Source organism: Diceros bicornis, chromosome 12 (genome assembly GCF_020826845.1).
Source record: "Diceros bicornis minor isolate mBicDic1 chromosome 12, mDicBic1.mat.cur, whole genome shotgun sequence".
In the NCBI taxonomy this organism is placed as follows: Eukaryota; Metazoa; Chordata; class Mammalia; order Perissodactyla; family Rhinocerotidae; genus Diceros; species Diceros bicornis.
This window is the reverse complement of record NC_080751.1, coordinates 55,885,791-55,907,821: the sequence shown is the minus strand read 5'-3', so window position 1 is coordinate 55,907,821 and position 22,031 is coordinate 55,885,791. Positions and strand designations below refer to the sequence as shown.

Here is a 22,031-nt window from a genome sequence, read left to right as displayed (position 1 = left end):
ATAATCCCAAGGAAAAGCTCGCCAAGCGATTAGCCTAGAGAGAAAGAGAGATCAAGTTGCATCTTTTTGTTTTTGCCGAGGGACCCGCGGGGCCTTGAACTCTGCACCCCCTAAGCTATTGCATGCTTGTCAATTTGGCAGCAGCAGCCAGGGCTGGGAAAACAAAGCGGTTGAAAGCCTGGCTTTTCTGAGAGCATCTGGGTCTCCATTGTACTGGGTCTAAAGGGATTTCTCTAGCACTTCTTTAACAAACGCTTTGCCTGCTTTCAGAGGCTGTGGCAGGCTCTGCCTGGTTCCCCTGGCTCCATCCCATGCTCACAGCCTGTCACTTGATCTTCCTCCCCGCCTCCCCCACACCCTCCCAACCTGCATGCCCCGCCCTCCCCAGGCCCAGAACCCGAGTTTCCCGAGATGCCAGGACCACCTGCTTGTTAACAATGCAGACCCCATTGAAGAAGGAGGCTATCTCCTGTTGGGAGGCGGGGGAGGAGGGGAGGAGGGAGAACTAGTAACACCAACTGTGTTTATCAAGGTCTAGGATTTCAGTGGGGCCATGGGGTCTTTGGCTCTCATTCTGCTTAACTTACTTATATTTATTCTTTTGTTTGTATCTAATGTTACATAATAAAGAATGTTAATGCCGGCTCTTGAGCTCCATCCCACTAATGGCTCTCCGTGGCCAGGTGGGAATAGCAGAGTCCGCCTTTTTAAACTACAGGAACCGCCCCTTCACTAAGATGTTGATCGTGGGGGCAGCCATGGGTAATGGGAAAAAGCTTCTGAAGCCTTTTCTGCACGGCCCCCCAACACCCCTGCTCCTCCAAAAGTATCTAAAGAACCACTGTCTAGGTCAATTGTTTTCAACCCGTAGAAGCAAATTACATTAGGGCTACTTGGGGAATTTTTTAAAGATATCAGCATCCAGGCTGCATCCCAATGAAATCAATGTCTCAAGATCTGCCTCTTCCCCCATCAGTATATTTTTAAAGCATCCCTGATAGTCTCACACTGGCAGATAGATTATTAAGGAACTTTTTGGCTCTTTTGAATGGCACAGTGTCCTGGCTGTTACTCCTGTTGCCCACCTGACCCTCACCTTATGTGCCAGGCTGACATCTGAATCTGCTTTGAAAGCTTGGGGCTGCCTTGCCAGTCCTATTTATTTCCTTCTCTCCTAGTTACATTCCAGGGTCCCATCATTGGGCTCCCAAACTCCAGCCTGGGGCCTAGAGCCCTAGAACTTGCTAAGTTTCCCTGGCCCTGTGTTCTGCCCTCCTGTCAACCCCAGAGACATCATCAGTGACTGAGAAGTTGGCCAGGGTAGAAGTGTCATCAAATGGAAGTCCGGGTGGTCTGTCCCTCTTCTTTGAGGGCCCAGAGACTCCCTCTTGTCTGTGCCAGGGCCATCTGGCCACAGAGACAGCCTCCCACTAACTCAGAATCAGCATCAGCCAGTCAACCTACAAGGGAAGCCAGATCCTGACCAGGAGAGTGCTTGGCCAGGACGGGATCAGCCTAGGGAATGTTCAATGGTAGAGGCTAGGATAGCCTGCCACATCCTGCCCCTAGTGGAGATCTTGACCCTCCCTCCCCATCTCCCACTGCAGAGTACTGGACCCTCTCTGGCAGAGTACTGAGGTACGACAGGCTACAACATAAATAAATTCCCTTTGATGTCCAGCCTGCCAACATCCCTACGAAGGAGCCCCTTTATCCATTGGGCAGACTGTTTTTGCTACTTTGCCTTTGAAATTTGCTCTTTTGGAATTAAACCTTTAAATAATGTTCACTGCCTTTCTTCTTTTTTCTAGACTCCAGTTTCCTGCTTCTGTTTAATTCTGGCCGAAATGTTTTTCCAGTCTTTTAGCTCTGCAATAACGCTTCTTGCTTGTTGGGATCCAGACTTCTACGGTCTTGCTTATTCATTGATGTTCCCAACTTCACTTATGTCTTCATTCCTGTAAAAAGCTGGAAGGGACCTTAGATATCTAGTCCCACCCTCCCATTGATAGGCGGATGAATGAGTTGCCCCAAGTGCCAGAGGTAGTTGGACCAGAATGCAAGTTTCTCAGTCTGAGGCCCTTTTCACCACATCACTCAGGGACTCCTGAAACCCCAGAGCTGGACGTTCACCCATTTCAGGCAGCCTGTGACCTCTCGGTGGGCTGCATGCAAATAGTTTCCTTGACAGTCTATAGTTCTAAACTTGCCTGGACCAGACGAAGGCATCACAGAGCTGACACGCATCAGGCAGACAGTAGAGTGAGTTCTCTGCCTCCCCGAGATGGCAGCTTTATAAAACACCTCTCATCCTGGAGGAATAGCATTGATGTCACTGCCTTAGGGCTGACAGTTTTTACCATTTGCAAATGGCTGTTGTGAGGATTAAATGAGGTGATGCATGAAAAGCACTTCACACAGTGCCTGGCACAGCATATGCATACGATAAGTGTTAGTCCCCAGGCTGTGACTCCCCGCTTCCACCCTAGGCCTGGCCTTGGCTGCGTCTTCCAGTCTCTTGGCTACTTGATCCACTCACTTGGGCTTTGCAATAGAATTGTTCAACTGTCCATCTAGTGCCCCTGCTGCCTGTGTCCCTGGGCTTTGCCAGCTCTGTGGCAGGCCTTCTCTCGGAATCTACCCTCACTTCTGGCTTGTTTCCCCAGGCCAGCTACTGTCGCACTGTGCCTATTCTTCCTGCCGGCCTGCCACCTTCTGGCCTGGCTGTGCTGGTTGGGATCAGCATAGCTGGCCTCCTCTCTCTTTTTCTCTGAATCACCCACAGTCACACTCAAGATCTCCATGAGTGCTTCATGAAGTGACTTCCCTTCCCCAGCCACCTGGAGGGCATCCCTTCTCCTGCCTCTCCCGATGATACCTAGTACCCTTGCAGGGGGTGTATTAGTTTTCTACTGCTTCATAACAAATTACCACGAATTCAGCAATTTAAAACAATACCCATCTATTAGCTCACGAGTCTGCAGGTCAGAAGTCTGGGCATGGTGTGACGGGGTTCTCTGCTCAGGGTCTCACAAGGATACAACCAAGGTGTCAGCTGGGCTGCATTCTCATCTGCAGCTCAGAGTCCTCTGCCAAGCTCACGTGGTTGTGGTAGAATTCAGTTTCTTGCAACTTGAGGCCTGAGGTCCCCAATTCCTAGCTGGCTATCAGCTGAGGGCCCATCTCAGTTCCTAAAGGCTGTCAGCATTCCTTGCCATGTGCCCCCCTCCATCCTCAAAGTCAGCAACAGAGACTCTTTCCCTTTGCGTCCCTTGTGCTTCAAATCTCTCTGACTTAGAATCTCATTTGCCGGAAGGAACCCCATCCCTTTAAGAGCTCACCCGATTAGCTCAGGCCCACTGAGATAATCTCTCTTCCTTAAAGTCAACAATGCCATATACTATAACCTAAGCATGGATTTGGTATCCCATCTTATTCACAGGGTCCCTGCCACACTCAACAGGAGGGGGTTGACAGCTGTGGTTCACTGGGAGTCATCTGCTGACTGTAGGGGGTCACATGCAAAAACATGGCCATCCTATGGTCATTCTGCCCTATACATCTCCATTCCACCAATTTTCCTTAACTGACTTAAACCTTTTTAAGACTCCACATTTACATTTTTTAAATCAAAAATCACCTTGGCCACCCTTCACAGCTCTCTGTGCCTCGTGTCAAGTTCCTGCTTAAGGACCTGGAACAGCTCCCTGTTGTCTAGAGATAAGATACCAAGTTTGGGTTTCTAGATCTTCACCCTGGGCAGCTCCCCATCCGACCATGCCCTCTCCATCCAATCCTCGTTTCCAACATGTGCCCATCCATCAGGAAGGTGGTTTTCTCAGCCCCCTCCCCTAGGAACGTCCCATGCTCTCTCCTGCCATCCTTTCCCACCCCTCCACAGAACACTCCAAGACCTACCAAGCTCGTGTTGCATCCTTCTTCCAGCCAATTCAGCTCCAGAATCCCTAACTGAAATAATTTGTCTCTCAGCAAGATTGAAGACGCTGAGGCGCAGAGACCACATTTACGCTGAGGCGCAGAGACCACCTTTATATTTAACTCGTGACTCACCAGAGACTCACATAGCTTTAAACATATAGTAGATGTTCAAGAAGTAGATAAATGTCAGCATAGCGTGGTAGTTATGAGCACAGACCAGAGTAGACTGCCCGAGTTTGAATTTCAGCTGCACATTTACTAGCTGTGTGATTTGGGCAAGTTAATCTATCTCTGTCTCTCAATTTCCTTCTCGGGAAAATGGAGATTATAATAGTACTTTATATGTGTTAATTGAGTTACTATTTGTAAAAAACTTAAAATAGTACTTGGTGCTTACTAAGCACTATGTGAGCATTTGTTAAATAAATAAATAGATCATGCCGATCAAGGATTGATCCCTGGAAAATCCATTTGTAAGTTTCCTTGTGAGCATACGTATTAAACTGTTAGGCATCGAATAGGAACTAAAAAATTGGATTCTATTTCTACTGTTCAGGTTGACTGTGTATTTTAGATTTCAAATGGAGTCTAACAGTAATGTTGATGAATTCTAGAAAATTTTCTCTCTGCTCTCTTTCTCTTAAAAGCAGAAATAGCCAGTCATAAACTCTGCAGGCTTCAGGAGCTGTTTAAAGATGTCCTACTTCAAATCAGTTATCTTGCGTAACAAAACCTTGCTGGCAACCTTCCTTCTACGTCTACTTTAATTGGCAGGCCACAATGTAGGCCAGGTTGACCCTTCTCAGAACAAATGTAAGAGAGATCTATCACTTCTTATAAATTTTTATATCTCGTATTGGAAAAAATCTCCTATGGTGACCAAACAGCTCCTCAATTCCTAGAATAAAAAGTGTTTGCAAAGAATTTATCTCTGCAGAGAGATTATTGCATTTTAAAACCTTTGGTTCAAGAATAAACGCACCCTCTGTGACTGAGCCCAAGCATCTTAGAAACCTTTCATACCTCGCACAAGAAGTTCTGCTTTTATACTCTCGTCCTGTGGGGTTTGAAAAAAAAAAAAGGAAGAAAAAATAACATGTACTGTATGTATACTTCAGTGATACATACAGTACATGAATGATGTATTTTTTCTTAAAGTCTGCATATTTTTTAATATTTCAAGAAATATTTGAATATAGCCTCATGTAAAGCTTCAAAAATCTCAATTGAAATTGTCTCGTCTCCCAAACCATGCTGAAGTTGCCTCTGATCTGAAGGTGCCGTATTCCTGTGTAAGGGCCATGTCTCAGAATGGTTCGTTAACAGGTAGAAATGCGTGTAGGCGCCATATCTTTTCCCCTTGGGGGTTTCAGCCTCATTGTTCCCTCAAGTTATCACTGCAGCCAACCATGTTTTTCTCTCCTTCTGATCTTTTTTTATTTCTTGTTAATTAAAAATAAGGAGCTATAGGGCCGGCCCCGTGTCTTAGCGGTTAAGTGCACGCGCTCCGCTGCTGGCGGCCCGGGTTCGGATCCCAGGCGCGCACCAACGAACGCACCGCTTCTCCCGCCATGCTGAGGCCGCGTCCCACGTACAGCAACTAGAAGGATGTTAAACTATGATGTACAACTACCTACTGGGGCTTTGGGGGAAAATAAATAAATAAATAAAAATTCAAAAAAAAAAATAAGGAGCTATAATGATCCTTAATTAGTGACAATATGAAGATAAAACTATGGGCCAACTATAGTAAGAACTTCCTCACTAATCAATGTTTCTCTCTTATACTACACACACATTCACACACTTTCACATTCTCACACTCACTCTCACATACACACTGATTCACACACACTATTTTAGAACCGGAAGTACCATTAAACATTAATGAATCCAACCCCTAATCCATAAATTACTTTCCTGTTTAGATTTAAATTCTCCACAGTATTCTCAATTAATATTTAAAAATAAAATTAAACTTAATATATGTTAGTCAACTCTATTCTTGGGAAGAGTATGTATAGAATGAAGAAGGTTATGATTCGGTAACCTAGGAAGCCACCTTTATTTTTAATCTATGTGTCACTTTTTTTTTCAACAACTTGATTAAGGTATAATTGACATACGATAAGCTGTGCATTTTGAAAGCGTATAGTTTGATACGTTTTGACACGTGTATACATGTAAAGCCATCACCATTAATGTAATAAACATATCCATCACTCCCAAAATTTTCTTTGTGTCCCTTGTAATCCTTCCCAGCCCCGGGTAACCACCCATCTGTTTTCTGTCACTATAGATGAGTTTGCATTTTCTCACATTTTTATATAAATGGAATAATATACAATATGGATTCTTTTTTCGATCTGGTTTCTTTCACTCAGCATTATTAAGTTTCTGGCTGTTAACAGATAAGGCTGCTATGAACATTTGTTTGTAAGTGTTGGTGTGGACATATGCTTCCATTTCTCTCGTGTAATTACCTAGAAGTGGAATGCCTGGGTCACATGGTAGGTGTATGTTTAGCTTTTTAAGAAATTGCCACACTGGTTTCCAAAGTGGTTGTAACATTTTGTATTCCTTCCAGGCTCCACATCTTTGCCATCACTTGTTATGGTCAGTCTTTTTAATTTTAGCCATTCTGACAGATGTGTAGTGGTATCTCATTGTGGTTTTAATTTGCATTTCCCTAATGGCTTATGTTGAATATCTTTACATGTGCTTATTTGCCCTCTGTATATCTTTGGTGAAGTGTTCACGTTTTTGCCCATGTTTTAATTGAGTTGTTAGTCTTCCTTTTATTGGGTTGTCAGAGTTGTTTATATATTCTAGTTATAAGTCATTTTTTGGGTACATGTTTTGCAAATATTTTCTCCCAGTCTATGACTTACCTCTTCATTTTCTTAACAGTGTCTTTTGAAGAGCAAAAATTTTTAATTGTGAAGTCCAATTTATTGATTTTTTTCTTTTTAATTTTATTTATTTATTTTTTTAATTTTATTTTTTATTTATTTTTTTTCCCCCAAAGCCCCAGTAGATAGTCGCATGTCATAGCTGCACATCCTTCTAGTTGCTGCATGTGGGACGCGGCCTCAGCATGGCCGGAGAAGCGGTGCGTCGGTGCGCGCCCGGGATCTGAACCCGGGCCGCCAGCAGCGGAGCGCACACACTTAACCACCAAGCCACGGGGCTGGCCCTGATTTTTTTCTTTTATAGCTCATTTTTTGTGTTGTAATCAAGAAATTTTTGTAAAATCCAAAGTCACTAAGCTTTTCACCTATGTTTTCTTTTAGAAGTTTTATAATCTTAGCTCTAACATTTAGGTCTATGATCCATTTTAAGTTAGTTTTTATATATGGTATATGGTAAGGGTTGAGGTTCAGTTTTTTTGCATATGGCTATCCAATTGTTCCAGCACCATTTGTTCAAAAGATGATCCCTTGTCAGAAATCAGATGACCATGTATGTATGGGTCTATTTCTGGACTTTCTTTTTTGTTCTTTTCTTCTATTTGTCTGTCTTTACACCAATACCGCACTGTCTTAATTATCATAGCTTTACAATAAGACTTGACAGCAGATAATGTAAGTCCTCCAACTTTGTTCTTTTTCAAAGTTGTTTTGGCTATTCTATGTCCTTGGAAGCAAACTTTTTAGTGCAGGCTGTAAGCCAAAAACTTGAGAGAATGCACTTGTAGACTGAGTGCATTAACCGAGCACTTGATAAACACTCTCAGCCCTTAGCATGGTCCCTTTCTGTTAGCTAAAAGTTAAGAATTTTCTTTAAAATTTTCTCAAGTTATTTGAAGGGGAAAAAACTTATGGTGTGTGTGTGTGTGTGTGTGTGTGTTAAAAGGAACTTTATTTGGTGTTGGAGATTCAGATGAGATCCATGAGGATGTCATCCTCCATCATGCTGGGCTACATATTGATGTCGATATCTTGTGTTCATGTGATCCATATCTTAATGCACAGTAAATTATGGTGGCGTCATGAGGAAGGTTCATTCTGCTCCCTCTTTGCCTTACATTTAGAGTTAGTGGAGAATAGGGGTAGGCCAGGGAGTTCTGAGTAAACTAGATTAGGATAAAACTTGCATAGACTGAAATTCTAACCACTGAGCCATTGCCATCCTCTCCCTTTCCCTCTGTCAGATTTCCGTTCTTTGTGGTATCCTTTGTTACCACCAGGCCTGGGCTGTAGCTTCTCTTTTCTGGTTTGGTGCCCTGGCACTCACTTGGCCAGGCTAAAGACACTGTAGGACTCCTGTTTGGGAGGGCAGTCTGGCTCCAAATCTCTAAGGCCTAGACTTCCTGGCCCATCAAAGAGTATATTTTTCCTGTTGTGTGGAAAATACAGTGTTCAGAATGGAGCATGCTGAGCCTCTGATGGGCTCCGGGATCCCGGATGCCCAGGTGGCACCTGGCAGTGCATGGCTCTCTACAGGACCCGCAGTTGAGCTTCCACCCCTGCCCCCAACAGTAGGGGTGCACTGACCTCTCAGGCCTGGACAACAGGCTTGCTTGTCAGAGCACTTCTATATCCATTATATGCTTATTTTGGTCTCTAAAGCCCTCTCAGGCAGGCCTTATTGTCCTTCTTTTTAGGTGGGGAAGCTGAGTCTCAGGTGAAATAACTTGCCAAGCTACTGAGTGCAGGAGCAGGTCTGCCTGCCTCCCAGCCTTGACTCCAGCCCCATTCCTCCATGCCACGGATCTGGGGAGGCCTCAGGGCAGCCTCCCCCAGCAGTGTGATGGCACTGTTATCACTTAGCTTTGGGACCAAAATGAGGACTCGCCAACATGGGAATAGACGAGGGAAGGAGAGCAAGTGGGGTCACATGTGGTTTATTTCTGGATTTTTGATAAATCCCTCAGCTCTGGCACCTCTGGGCGGCCGGGACTTTTAATAAAGGTGGTTGTGGTCTGCTTGCCTGTAAACTTTCCCACTGTGCCATTAGAAGGGGCTTTGCTAAGGAAGAGGGTGACAAAGGGCCCCTCTGTGCAGCTCTATTTTAGCATGGTTTCCCCAGGCCCCTTGGCTTCTCAGAAGCTGGCAGCCATGTTCTCTCTGCCACATAACTCCCTTTGAGGATCATCTCCAGTTTCCATGGTAACTGCGTGTTGGGAGACAGCCTGCTCTGTACTGCGGCTTTGTATTAAACACAATGAATTTAAATTGGATGCTCAGCTGTGAAGATAATCATTCTGGATTAGAGAGAAGCCTGGAGCTCCTCATTTCATAGTTTTAGATGTTGGCACAATTCTCAGTTTTCGCCCTGTAATTCAAGCCCAGGCCACACCTTCTCCCCTGTTTCTAAACCGCAGTTAGGTCCAGTTTCACTTGGTCTTTTCTCCATCCTTTGACAGAGGAATCTTGGAGCCAGGGAGCCCCTCAGTCAGGCCAGGGCTGTCCTGAACTCTAGACGGGGCTGCATAATGTAGGGGAAACCTGGGGGCTCTAGAGATGGACCCTCATTCAGTCTGGCTGTGTGATTTCCTCTGGGCCCCAGTTTCCTTATCTATAAAATGAGAAGAGTAACTTCTACCCTACAGAATCACATTTTTAAAATTTTTTTCTTGTGATAAAATATATATATCATAAAATTTACCATTTTAACCATTTTAGATGTACAATTCAGTGACATTAAGTACATACACAATGTTGTCACCACAATAATCCATCTCCAGAACTTTTTCATCTTCCCCCACTGAAACTCCGTACCCATTGAATACTAATTTCTCCATTCTCCCATTCCCTCAGCCCCTGGCAACCACCATTCCACTTTCTGTCTGTATGAATTTGATTCTAGGTACCTAACATAGTGGAGTAATACAGTATTTGTCCATTTGCGACTAGCTTATTTCCCTTAGCATAATGTCCTCAAGGTTCAGCCATGTTGTAGCGTATATCAGAATTTCCTTCCTTTTTAAGGCTGGATAATATGCATTATATGTTGATACCACATTTTGTGTATCCATTCATCCGTTGATGGACACCTGGGTTGCTTCCACCTTTTGCTATTATGAATAATGCTGCTACGAACATGGGTATACAAATGTCTGTTTGAGTCCTTGCTTTCAATTGCAGAGTCTTTTTGACAATCAAATAAGATAATAAATGTTAAGAACACTGCACTTAGTAGGCCATCAGTAAATGTTAATTTCTCTCCTGAGAGTGAGTTCAGCCCAGGAGCTAATTGCCACAGAGGTCCAACAGCTTCAGTGAGAGTGGTGTCACTTTTTGCTAGCAGACTGCTTCTGTGTTCCCAGGACATGCTAGTCTGCCATGTCTGGGAATTAACAGAGTTCATTCTAGGGTTTAAAGGAAATGTCTTAACCACAGTGATGTGAATCATGTCACAATAAAAACCATGCATACTTTTACATTTCTCCTACCAGGCAGTATTCACATATCCCTAGTTCCAAAGTGAGAAAATGTTAGGGCTGATGTATATACGTCCTTATCAGTTGTCTATTTTAAGTATACCCTCTGGGAGATCCTGAAGCTGGGGTGGGATTGCCCCAGGCTATGAGGTGCTGTGCTTAGTTACTATTTCAGCGGTATCAGATCTGGTCTCAGCATTACAGAAGAGTATGGGATTTGGAGTAAAAATACCTAGATCCCAGTCTTGGCTCATCTCTAAAAAACTGAGATGATGAAAACGTCTGTCACACGTGATGGTTGTGAAGATTAGTTGAGGGAAGTACTTTGCTATTCAGATGACCCACTCCTGGAGCATTTCGCGCATTGAGGGAGAAAGGGACCAGGTCCTTGGGCTGGTTTGCAGCTCTCCAGGAGATTCTCTCTGGGTCTGGTTTCATCCAGAAGTTTCTATAGTAGGGGTGACTCCCCTGCTGCCTTGGGCCCCTCCAGGAGTGAGAATCCCGGAGTCTAGGAACCATTTTCCCCTGTGGGGTCCTCTGAAATTAACCTTTCCCTGGAGAGAGCAGCTCCCTTTGTATTTAGGAATTTGTGACAGAAGGGAAGAGGGGCAGGAGCTCCTGCACAGCCTCCTTGTGACCTGTGCGTGACCCAGCTGCTCCCTGCAGCATGGCAGTCAGGCCTGTTCTTTATTGATGAGGCTAGAGGGAGGAGGGGAGATGGGGATTTCACACCAAATCTCAGACCTTTCTCTCACTTCTCAGCAGTGCCCAGAGCCTACCTGTTGAGCAGGAGCCAGGCAAGCTTAAATCAGGGCTTCTTGGGCAGGTGTGTTCACTGTCCCTGAGACCCAAAAGCCACCCTGGTCTGTTCATCTCTGGGGAGGGGGTGCTCGGGTCTCCCGGGAGGGCATCTTAACCTCTAGGGCAGCTCACCTCTTCTTGAAGCCAGTGAGCCAGTGAGTTTCTTGCCTTGGTAGGAGGGTTTGCTTGGCCTCCATAACCCCATGCCAGCCCGGTCTTCCTCCTACCTCTTGGCTATCCTTCCCACTCTCCTTCTTGGTCTTGTCTTTGTCTTAATCCTCTCCTATGTGGCTGTCTCTCAGAGTCCTATCCCAGATTGCCTTCTCCTCTGACCCACCTTCTTTCCCCAGGTGGTCTGTTACCCATGACTCGCACATTTATAGCTACAGCCTAGACACCTCTCTGCACCTTCCCCAAACTCAACACATCCCCCCCAAACTCAACACATCCACCACAACCCCGCTTCTCTCCCAGGGAGCCGTCCTTCCGGGAATGGCACCCCCATCCTCCGAAGCCAGAGCTCATTTGCCCAAGACCACAGGACTCCTCCGTGATACAGCCAGACTCAGATCCACGTCTGCCAGGCTCCAGAGTTCAGGCTTCTCCCACTAGAGCATCCTGCCTCCACACACCATCAGAGAATTGAACTGCATTTCTGACAAACATAAAAGGGCAAATGTCATTCTAAGCCCCAGCCAACCTCTGGGCCTGCCCTGGGACCCCTCCCCAGTTTTTGGCTGTGCTGGGCCTCTGCCAGGACCCCTTTGTCAGCCATCCCTGACCCCCCCGGGCTCCCACTCCCTCAGCTCTCCCAGCCTGCTTTCTCTGCCCCTGCTCCTGGCTTCATGGAACTGGCCCTTTACAACAGCGTGTTAATTTCAGCCCTCTCTCATTGATTGTGCAGTGCATCTCCCTGACGATTTTCTTAAATCTCATGTTGGCTCAGACCAACACTCCTAATTTTCCCAAAACCTTTCCTCTGGGATTTTGGCTTCATTTCCTGTTTTGCTAAGAAGTCTGGGACCAAGGGCCTGCGAACCCTTAGCTCTCCTCCATGTCATCACCTCTGATCATCTCCTTTATCCATCCACCTCCTGAATGGATGGCAAGAGGTGTCTCTCCCAGCCTAACAGATATGAATATCAACCAACCTCAGTTTCCTCGTGAGAATAATGGGGATAAAATGCACCTATTTCCCGGGGCTATTGTGAGAACTAAACAGGCACAGAATACATGCTTAACGCAGGTTAGTTATAATTCGTGGTTTTTATCTCCACTTGAATGCCCCTTAATCAGCTCTATCTTAAGATGTCTGGAAACTCCCTTCCCTCCTAAATTTGGTCGTTCCCCTTCCTTATACTATTTTTTCAGCCACACAAGCATAAAACCTCCCGCATTATTTACATCACCTCCTCTTCTGTCATCAAACCCTAGCTGCTGCTGCTTCCGAGAAACAGGTTTCACATGTGTCCCCAGTTCAGGTCCATCGTCTCAGCACTGCAGCTGCTCACACTCCACAGCCAGACTAATGTTCTGAAGTCTGATTTTCGTGTTCTTCCTCTGTCTAGAAGCCTGCTGTGAATACAGACGTGTTCAAGGCCGGGAGTGTGGCCAGAGTCCTCCTGCAAATGTGCTCCTAGACCCCACACTCCCTAAGCCTCCCCATTACCACCACCTCCACAACACACAAGTTGCTAAACTTCGCTGACTGGAGCGAATCCAGGTTCATCAAGGTCCTCATCGTTTGGTCCTATTCAGACCTGCCTTGGCCAAAACCAAACAGGTTTCTTTTCTCTCCTCCAGCTGTGCCCCGACTTTGCCCACACCACTTCCTACCCCGGAGTGTCATTATGCCCACCCTCTAGCTCTCAGCCTGCCCATCCTAACGCGTCCTCCCTTCCTCTGGTCTTCTTTTGCACTTGCTGCTGCCATCATCATTGAGGAATTTTATGATATTCCTTGTGATGCCTTGTTCTCTCCTATTATTTGGAAGTCATTTCTATTAAAAGTGAACTTTTTTCTTGTCCTGTTTGCCAACCACACTCTAACCACTTAAGGTACTTAAGTTTCTTGCTTCTTCTGGAGCATCTGGTATACATAATAGAGGGCACATAGTGTGTGCATTAGTGCTACCTACAAATATGCTTATTGTCGATCATCTCTACCATTTATGTGCTCCTACTGTGTGCAGGCACTGTGCTAGGTGCTTTATATGCATTATCTCATTTAATTATCCTAGTCACCCCATGAGATATATGTCATTATCCTCATTTTACAAATGAGGAAATGGAGCCCAAAGAGATTAAATAACTTGCCCAAGTTCTTACAACTAACGAGTGACCAGAGCTGGGATTTAAACCTGGATCTGCCTGCCTTAAAATCTGATTCTTGTCACTGTACTATTTTGCCTCTAAATATAGCATTAATACGCCTTTAGATGGCAGGCAGATTAAGTGTGGGAAAATGTCCTTTTCCCAAAGTATATTGTGGATTGAATTTTGCCTGATTCCTCTGTAGAAAGTTTAAAGAGTGAAGTGTGAGTTTTAGATGTGGTAATGCTTAGAATGAGAGCATTGCATGGTCAGGAAGTGGGACCATGCCCTAGCTGATGTAGTAGAGGCTGCAGACCCAGAAGGTAGGAGTGAAAAGTAAAAGGAAGTTTAGGAGCAATTAATTATAAATGTGCAATTTAGATAAAACCAGTCAGCTGCAGGATGAGCTCAAGAGGCTGCCAATTATGGCTCCAGAAAAGGCTTGAGAGCCATTTATACCCAGAGGGACAGAGAGGGTGGCCCCAGGGAACTTGATCACACATCACTTGGATGCCCTGGAGAAAAGCTGGGGTTTTTTGTGTTGTTTTGTTTGTTTGTTTTTCAGAGAAAAGGAGCATTTGATAACAGGTCTTGGGGAGACTCCAAAGGAGTATGGGGCAGTGGTCAGCATTCGAGCAGCTTGGAAAGGAATTATCAGAGCAAGAGTCAGTGTCCTGAGCCCCCAGTGTGGCTGGCTGAGTTGGCAGTGAAGCCCAGTGGAAGCCCGCTAAGGGCATGATCTCCCTAAGATCAGGCCAGTGTAGCTGATAAAAATGTGGGGCTCCTTGTTAAAAAATTTTCAAGCATTTCAAGATGATGACAGCAGAGCATTAAACCAAACATGCAGCCCTTGTAAATGCAGAGCACTGTGGGACCGCCCAGGCCACGTGCCTGAGAAGCTGGCCTTGGCTGATGGGCTTGTGTTTCAAGATGAGAAAGGTATTTACTGAGTGCCAGGCATGGTTCTGAGTACCATCCAAGCATCATCTCACTTGATGAAATGCTCAGGCCCTTCTTTTGGGGAGTCGCTTACTTCCCAAGGCGTGGTGCTGCTTGAGAGCTTGCTTTCCTGAGGGCCAGTAAGCAGTTACTCTGAGCAAGAGAGAAACCACTGAGCTGGTTATTTTTTTCTCTTGTACTTTGAGAGAGTATGAGTAAAAGATGGAAGATAACTTTAATGTGAAAAGAAAAGGAAGTGATTCAGCAATTCCAAGAGAAGCAGATCCATCAGAACAAATGATGGCTTTCCCAACTGCGTTAAGAAATGCAGAAATGTTGGGCCGGCCCTGTGGCTTAGTGGTTAAGTGCGTGCGCTCCGCTACTGGCGGCCTGGGTTCGGATCCTGGGCACGCACCGAGTCACCGCTTCTCCGGCCATGCTGAGGCCGCGTCCCACATGCAGCAACTAGAAGGATGTGCAACTATGACATACAACTATCTACTGGGGCTTTGGGGGGAAAAAAAACTGCAGAAATGTTTGCCTTGCACTTACTAGTCTACAAAGCACATCCAGATACTTATCTGATTCTCAGTGCAGTAGTGTTCCCTCTGTAAAGACCGAGTTGCCCTTAATCTATACATCTAGATGAAAATATGCTCCTGGAAGTCCCTCTCCCTTCTGCAATGAAAATCCCCTCGGCTTAGCTCTGGCCTAAGTGCCTTCTCAACAGCAGAGCACAAAATTTATGCCTTGACCTATTGGTTCTTGGCCTTGGAGCATGAGAACCAGACCTTTTTCTTTCAGGAGGGATGGGGGTGGTGGGAGAGAGAAAAACACCATTGCTACTGGGAGCTTAACAACACATGATTAGAGCTGCAGTGATGTGGAAGACAGTAAGAGAGTGACTCTCCAAAGACCTTTGTCCTGATGAAGCCGGGAAGGGCCAATACATTGTTCTCTTCAAAGCTGTGATGTCAGCAAATAAATCATAACTGGAATTTCTTTCTGACTTGCAGAGCAGGTCCCTGGTCAATATGGAGACCCTCTGTGCCCCACAGTGGTCTGATGAATTTCTGAAGCATAAAGATGACATTTATAACAGGTTTAAGTTGAGTTCAGTACAAGTTCCTGCCAAGTGTAAGCCTGGAAACTGTGTCATAAAATGGGTTAACTTTAAGTATATTGGCTTTTCTTAGGAAACAAATGGAGGCAACATTACTGGACATCAAATAAATCCAGATTTACCTGTGTGTCATAAAAAACATCAAAAACAAAATAATGGTAACCCTTTGAAACAGTAAAATTATGTTTTGTATCCTGCCGAATGTGTATAATGATGCTGTGTCTGTTGGTTAAACAAATGGTCCTAGTATCCATATTAACTTGGTAGTGAGAGATGTGGAGTCCCACATTCACAATAAAAACAAAGCCACATACACAGTGGGGAATGCTTGACTGAATAGCAGTTTATGTAAAAAAATAAGGGTTTTGGTCAGCCACCAGACTGCAGGAGGCCCTAGTGAGTTAGCTGTTCCGTGGTCAGGTCTGGTATAATTGGAGATGCGCATGTGTCATGAAGCTGCAGTTCCACTGCCTGGCAATGGATACTCTGCGGGGAACGCTCATGTGCACGTGAGACTGCTCGAGAACCGTGTATAGCAGTAATGTCCATGAACTCAGAAATGAATACAGACCTAGAGGAGTGTTCATACACTGAATTAATTAAAATGAATGAAATAAATCTACATAAATAAATCTTAAAGATGGTGAGTAATAAAAGCAAGCTGCAAAAGGATATGGATGGTACAGTGCCACTTGTGTAAATTTTGTAAATTCACAAAATAAACATAGTAGAAGCATACAAACATGAATAGGAGAAATGTATATCAGTCTCAGGGGAGAGGGATGGGAATAGGATGGAGGGCTTCAACTGTATCAGAAATATTTTATTTCATTTTTTAAAAACTATTTTTAAAAACAGCAAAAATATTAACATCTGTTATATTTGATGAGTGGGTTTGTGGGTAGGTGTTGTTTTATTTTCTGTACTTTTACTGAATGGTGGAAATGTTTCATATTTAAAAGAAAATATTTTAAACACACAAGGACGGTTAACTAAATTTGAAATAATTTTAGCTTCTTCCAAATTTATTTTTTAAATATATATTATAAAAGTAACATTCTATTAAATAAATTTCAGAAAATTAGAAAAAATAAATTACTCAGAATCTCATCACCCCAGCATTGTTAATGTTTTGGTATATTTCCTTCCATTTTTTTCTCTGTGTGGGTGTGTGTGTTTAAACATACTTCTAAGCATCTTGGGCACACATATTGAATTCTGCCTTTTTCACTCATTGTAGCATCACCCTTTTCCCATGTTGTGACTTAGCCTCCATGAGCATCATTTCTATTGATTTCTAAAGGTCTTCCCCAGCTCACTTAACCAACACCATTTTTGCATAAAAGCAGTTAAGAACATTCAACAGTCATACAGTCACATGTTCGTAAACATCCTTTTGAAAACTGCAGGAACAGGACTGGGTCTTGCTCTGCTGTTGATTCCCACAAGGCTGTTTCGTGTGGGATGGCAGTTAAAAGGTCTATCACATCTGCGATATCACATTCTCGCGAAGACTGAGCGCGTCGGCATTCATCCCATGGAGGGGAACTGCACATCGTTAAAAAGCCAGCTCTGTGTATCTTGTCGGAGAGGAAACAAGTGCTCATACATCCAGCGTCTGCTCTGAGCTCGCAAGCCTGCAGCTGGGGACTGTCTGCTGATCCTATCAAACTCTTGTTTTGAGGCCTGGGGTAACAGCAGAAATAATTATTCCAGATATGTGTGTGCCCCTGCCCAGCTTGTGGATGCTCTCACATCCATTGCCACCTGATCCTGTCTGAGCCCCTGAGAGATGAGGGGCAGAGTGAGCACCTGGCTGTTCCTGGATTACAACCAGTAAGTGGGAAGGTCAGGATTACTGCCCAATGCTCCTGACTCCTTCCAGAACTCTTTTCAGTTACTGCCCTTAGACCCAGGTATGAGGGGCATGTCTGCCCAGAGCCCACTACCCCACTCCTAGACCACACTCTGGGTTGCTAGAATTCCCTAACAAATGGCCCTGAGCACTTCCAGGGCATACACAAGCCTAAATCTGTCCCCCTGGGGTCGGTTCACGAGGGTGTGCACACCTAGGCCCCAGGGAAGCATTTTGCAGAGGGTGGAGAGAGCTTAGCGGGCTGCAGGATGAATCTAGGGTGGGCTGGGGGCAGGTGCAGAGGCTGAAGGCCAACATCCCCTGCAGTGTAGCTCAGAACTGCAAGGACTCTGAGAATTTTAAATTCAAGGCTGGCCCCTTGGTCATTAAGAAGACGTAGTTGCAGAGGAGGAGGATGGAATATATTCTGTGTAACAGTTTGTTGGCTTGATCTGTAACTTTGAATGGTTTAGGGATCGGGCACTGGACCTCCTTTTCTGCTCTCGCTCTAGGACCCACAGATATTAAGAATGGGCTTGGCTCTCTTATCACACTGAGCTGTTTCCAAGTTCCCTTTCTTCTACCCAAGGCTGCAGACATACTGAGGGAGTGCAAAGGAAAGCAATTTAGAACCACAGGAAAAACAAAACAATTTAGTGTGTAAAAATCCCAATATATCAGACACCCCCATGTCCACATATAAGAGCAAGAAATGCATTTCAGGACAAAATAGAGTACAACCACCTGCTCTGAGGATGAATCAGCCTGGCATGATCCAGCAAAATCAGACATAGAAGCCAGCTAGTGAAGCTACAATCTGCTGCTCTTCCCCTCCTCTCCATTTCTCTGCCTTCCGCATCACAGTTCCTGCATGTGTACCGCAGAACTACGCCCCTCTGTTGGTTGCTTTAAGCCGTGCAAGAAGTCAGACCCCTGGGTTTCCCATGGCAACATGGGCAGCAGACTCACTGGCTCAGCCAGGGTCAGCATGGAAAATCAGCGTTGCAAAAGTTTTCATTTTAATTGTTGTGTAGCCACTGAACTAATTTTTTTTTTTCAGTCCCTTATTCCCCAGCAACATTTCTGATTTGTGATCAAGGATTTAACTGAATAGAGAAGCGTGAAATCATTTAACATTGTGCTGTTTTGCTCCCCTGCAGAAAACAGAGATGAATGACTAAGCTCTGAATAATGACACACATATGGACAACACTTTACTAAGCCCATTGTATTAGTGATGTTTCACTTGACGTTCACAACTATCCAGCAAGGGCGCTATTCCCATTGTATAGGTAAAGAATCTGCATCAGAGGGGTTGAGTAACCTGGCTGAGGTTATCCAGCCGGGAGCTGGCAGAGTAGGGACTCAAATCTGGGGCTGATTCCAAATCACTGTAAGGATCCAAATAGAAGAATAGGTTCTGTTCAAACTTTTATTCATTTGAAAAAGAGTCACTTTATATCAGACCCCTCACAAAGTCTCGTATCATGGGGCCCTGTCTCATTTATTTTAATAAAGTTTTATTTGCAAACAACACATTAGCCTGGTACAGCCATTGGTCAATGCTGGTTTTGGAAGCTCGAGGAGGTCACCTGACCAAATTGGTTTTTTAAAAAACGTGTGTTGTAGGGGAGATCTTTCATGCAGATTTATTAATTACTCCTGGGAATATCGTTTGTGATTGCAAATGAGGCTTTTTTTTTTTTTTTTTTTTTTTGCTCGAGAAAGATTAGCCCTGAGCTAACATCTGTGCCAATCCTCCTGTATTTTTTTGTATGCGGGACACCTCCACAGCGTGGCTGGTGAGTGGGCTATCTCCGCACCCGAGATCCAAACCCGTGCCGCAGAAGTGGAGTGCTTGGAACTTCAATCGCTCGGCCAGCCCCCAAATGAGGTTTTTTAAAGATTTCTTTTTAAGTGGTATCTTTTTTTTTTTTCTTTTTTTTTGTCAGGAAGATCAGCCCTGAGTTAACATCCGATGCCAATCCTCTTTTTTTTTTTTTTTTTTTTTTGCTTGAGGAAGATTGGCCCTGGGCTAACATCTGTGCCCATCTTCCTCTACTTTATATGGGACGCCGCCACAGCATGGCTTGACAAGCAGTGTGTTGGTGCGCGCCCGGGATCTGAACCTGCAAACCCTCAGGCAGCCACAGCGGAGCGTGCGGCACTTAACCACTATGCCACCAGGCCAGCCCCCCTTAAGTGGTATCTTGTGGGGATTGTGAATAGGATTTTTTTTTTTTTTTTTGGTGAGGAAGATTGGCCGTGAGCTAACATCTGTGCCAGTATTCCTCCATTTTGTATGTGGGGTGCTGCTTCAGCATGGCTTGATGAACAGTGTATAGGTCTCCCTGGGATCCAAACCCACAAACCCCAGACCGCCGAAGCAGAGTGCATGAACTTAACCAGTACACCACTGGGCTGACCCCCATGAATAGGATAATCTTCCACTGATAAATCATACAGGAGCCTAAAAAGTGCTCTATCTCAAACAAGATAGATGGAAATAAAGTTAATGTGCTTGGAAAAACTGAAGACAAAGACCGTGATGTTGAAGATGCATATGAAAACTTTGAACAGAATTCTTTCATGAAATGTGAGAGAGTAAAACAAAACAGTATATCCAAATTAACATTTTATTCATTATAGTTTATATATGTGTAACTAAATTAATAAATATTACAAATAGACATTTGATCATATATTATACTATATTATACATTTGATTATGTCATCTATATAGTCATATTGGCCAAAAATCGTTTGGAGGATCTTCTCATTGGGAATTAGGGGTTGGCTGAGGCTTGGTTAACACATTAAGTGGTTTTTCCAAAGTGCCGAGCTACAACCCGAGATGAGACAGAAGCAGGTTTATGTGCTGGACCCACAATGATGATGGTTACACACTGGCTCCTGCGTGTCCAGGCAGCTCCTTACAGTTTCCCAAACGTTGCTGCACTTGGCTCACAGCCTCTTGTGCAGTAGGGTCTACAGTTGTCCTAAATGTTCACCCGAGGACCCCGTGTCTCCCAATGTCAGTGACTCGGGTGCAGGCAGAGATGTGAGAGACTGCTTTTCCCGTCCCCTCAGGCAGCACTAGTTGGAGGAACCACCATGATCATCGGCCATGTCCTGCCCGACAAGGAGACCTCCCTCGTGGATGCCTACGAGAAGTGCCGGGGGCTGGCCGACCCCAAGGTCTGCTGTGACTACGCCCTCCACGTGGGGATCACCTGGTGGGCACCCAAGGTAACAGTGCTGGGGGGAATCCCAAAAGAACAGCAAATTCTCTTTGAGGCAGAGGGGCCATTTGGTTGGAACCAGCTAGAGTGTGGTGCTTTCCTGCAGGTATGGAACCCTCCCTCTGCCATCCCAACTCCCCCAGATGCCAAAAGAAAAGACGCTTATGATTCCATAAGGGGGTGAGTGGGCTTGTTCTGCTTAATTTAAACAGCCAGTTTTCCAGCAGACACAGAGGGTCTAAGACCAAAGTCCTCAGGAGCGGGGGCTCCTTGCTCTGACCACAAGGCTCTCAGTGTTTCCGAGGCTTTGCATTAGGTGCCACTGGCACCTATGGGATGCTGCAGAATAGTGGGCTCAGCAAGGGTCAGGCTCTGGGGGTTCTATTTTGTGCTGGGAGTGACAGCACTGAGCTGAGGTCTCAGAACAGAGGGTCCTGTCCTGGCTCAGTGCTGCCTGGTATGGATGGGCTGGGACCCTTCTTTCATACTGGGGCCCAGCTCCTGCTCTGAGAGCCCTGAGGCTGCTCCTGGTGTATGGCTTAGGCTGTCTCCCATGGAGCCCTTTCTCAGTTCAGCCTTTTTGTCCCTGGGCCCTGGCTACCCTGTCTTCCTGCTGCCCCAGGCCCCAGGGCTAGAGTCCAGTCCCCTCTCCCCAGATTCCCACTTGCTTGCTCTTCCTGAAAACAGATGTACAGGCATTTAGATTTTGCTTCATTTCTGAAGTTTTACTGCATATCCCCCAGGGAAGCAGCCTGGATATTCGTTCTTTCATCAATTATTTATTAATCACCATGTGCCGATGCTTGAGTGGGTACCCTGGAGTCATAAAATTAAACAAGCATTAATGAGTTTTACAGAGTTCTTCAGCTGTGGGCCTTGGTCTAAAGGGCCTGACTCCCTCCTGAGGTGATAATTAAAGCCTCGCTGTACTTCTGCCCTCAGGTCTTAGCCTGAGTGTGGGGCTCACCCAGTCTCTTCCGTTATTTCTTAGCTGGTGCTTCTGAAAGGCCATGGAGCCCCCAGGCCTCATACCAGGAAGACTTCCCTCCTGGTACCGGGCTAAAGGTGCAGACCACGCTGAATATCAGCCGTTGCATATCTCAGATGGGGGTTTTGTCCATTTTGGACACCCTCCTGGGTGCGTGTCCCCTACCCTGAGCCTCTCTCCATTCCCTGCCCCAGTGTTGGCCTGAGACAGAGGGTCCACACAGATTCTCAACAACACTGAGGCCAGGCCAGCCATCCTGTTGTCCCCAGGGGTTGTGGGGACTTTCATGTCTAGAATTTAAAATTCTTTTCATAATAATCTAATAATTTTTTCTAATTACAGATTTTAAAAATAGAAAAAAAAAAGGAAGCACTTAATCTAGTCATCCCAACACAATCACTACTGTTATTTTAGCTTATTTCTTTCTAGTCTTTTCAGACATGGTTT

General features: G+C 45.2%; 1 protein-coding gene across 2 annotated transcripts in view; it reads left to right on the top strand.

Moving 5' to 3' along the window:
- Positions 1-22,031, top strand: part of DPYSL5 (dihydropyrimidinase like 5) — a 93,238-nt gene that overhangs the window by 47,933 nt on the left and 23,274 nt on the right. For both annotated transcript variants that reach the window (XM_058551613.1, XM_058551614.1), the window contains exon 3: positions 20,445-20,603. In XM_058551613.1, coding sequence (XP_058407596.1) covers positions 20,445-20,603 — 159 coding nt within the window. The remainder of the gene's footprint in view (positions 1-20,444; positions 20,604-22,031) is intronic.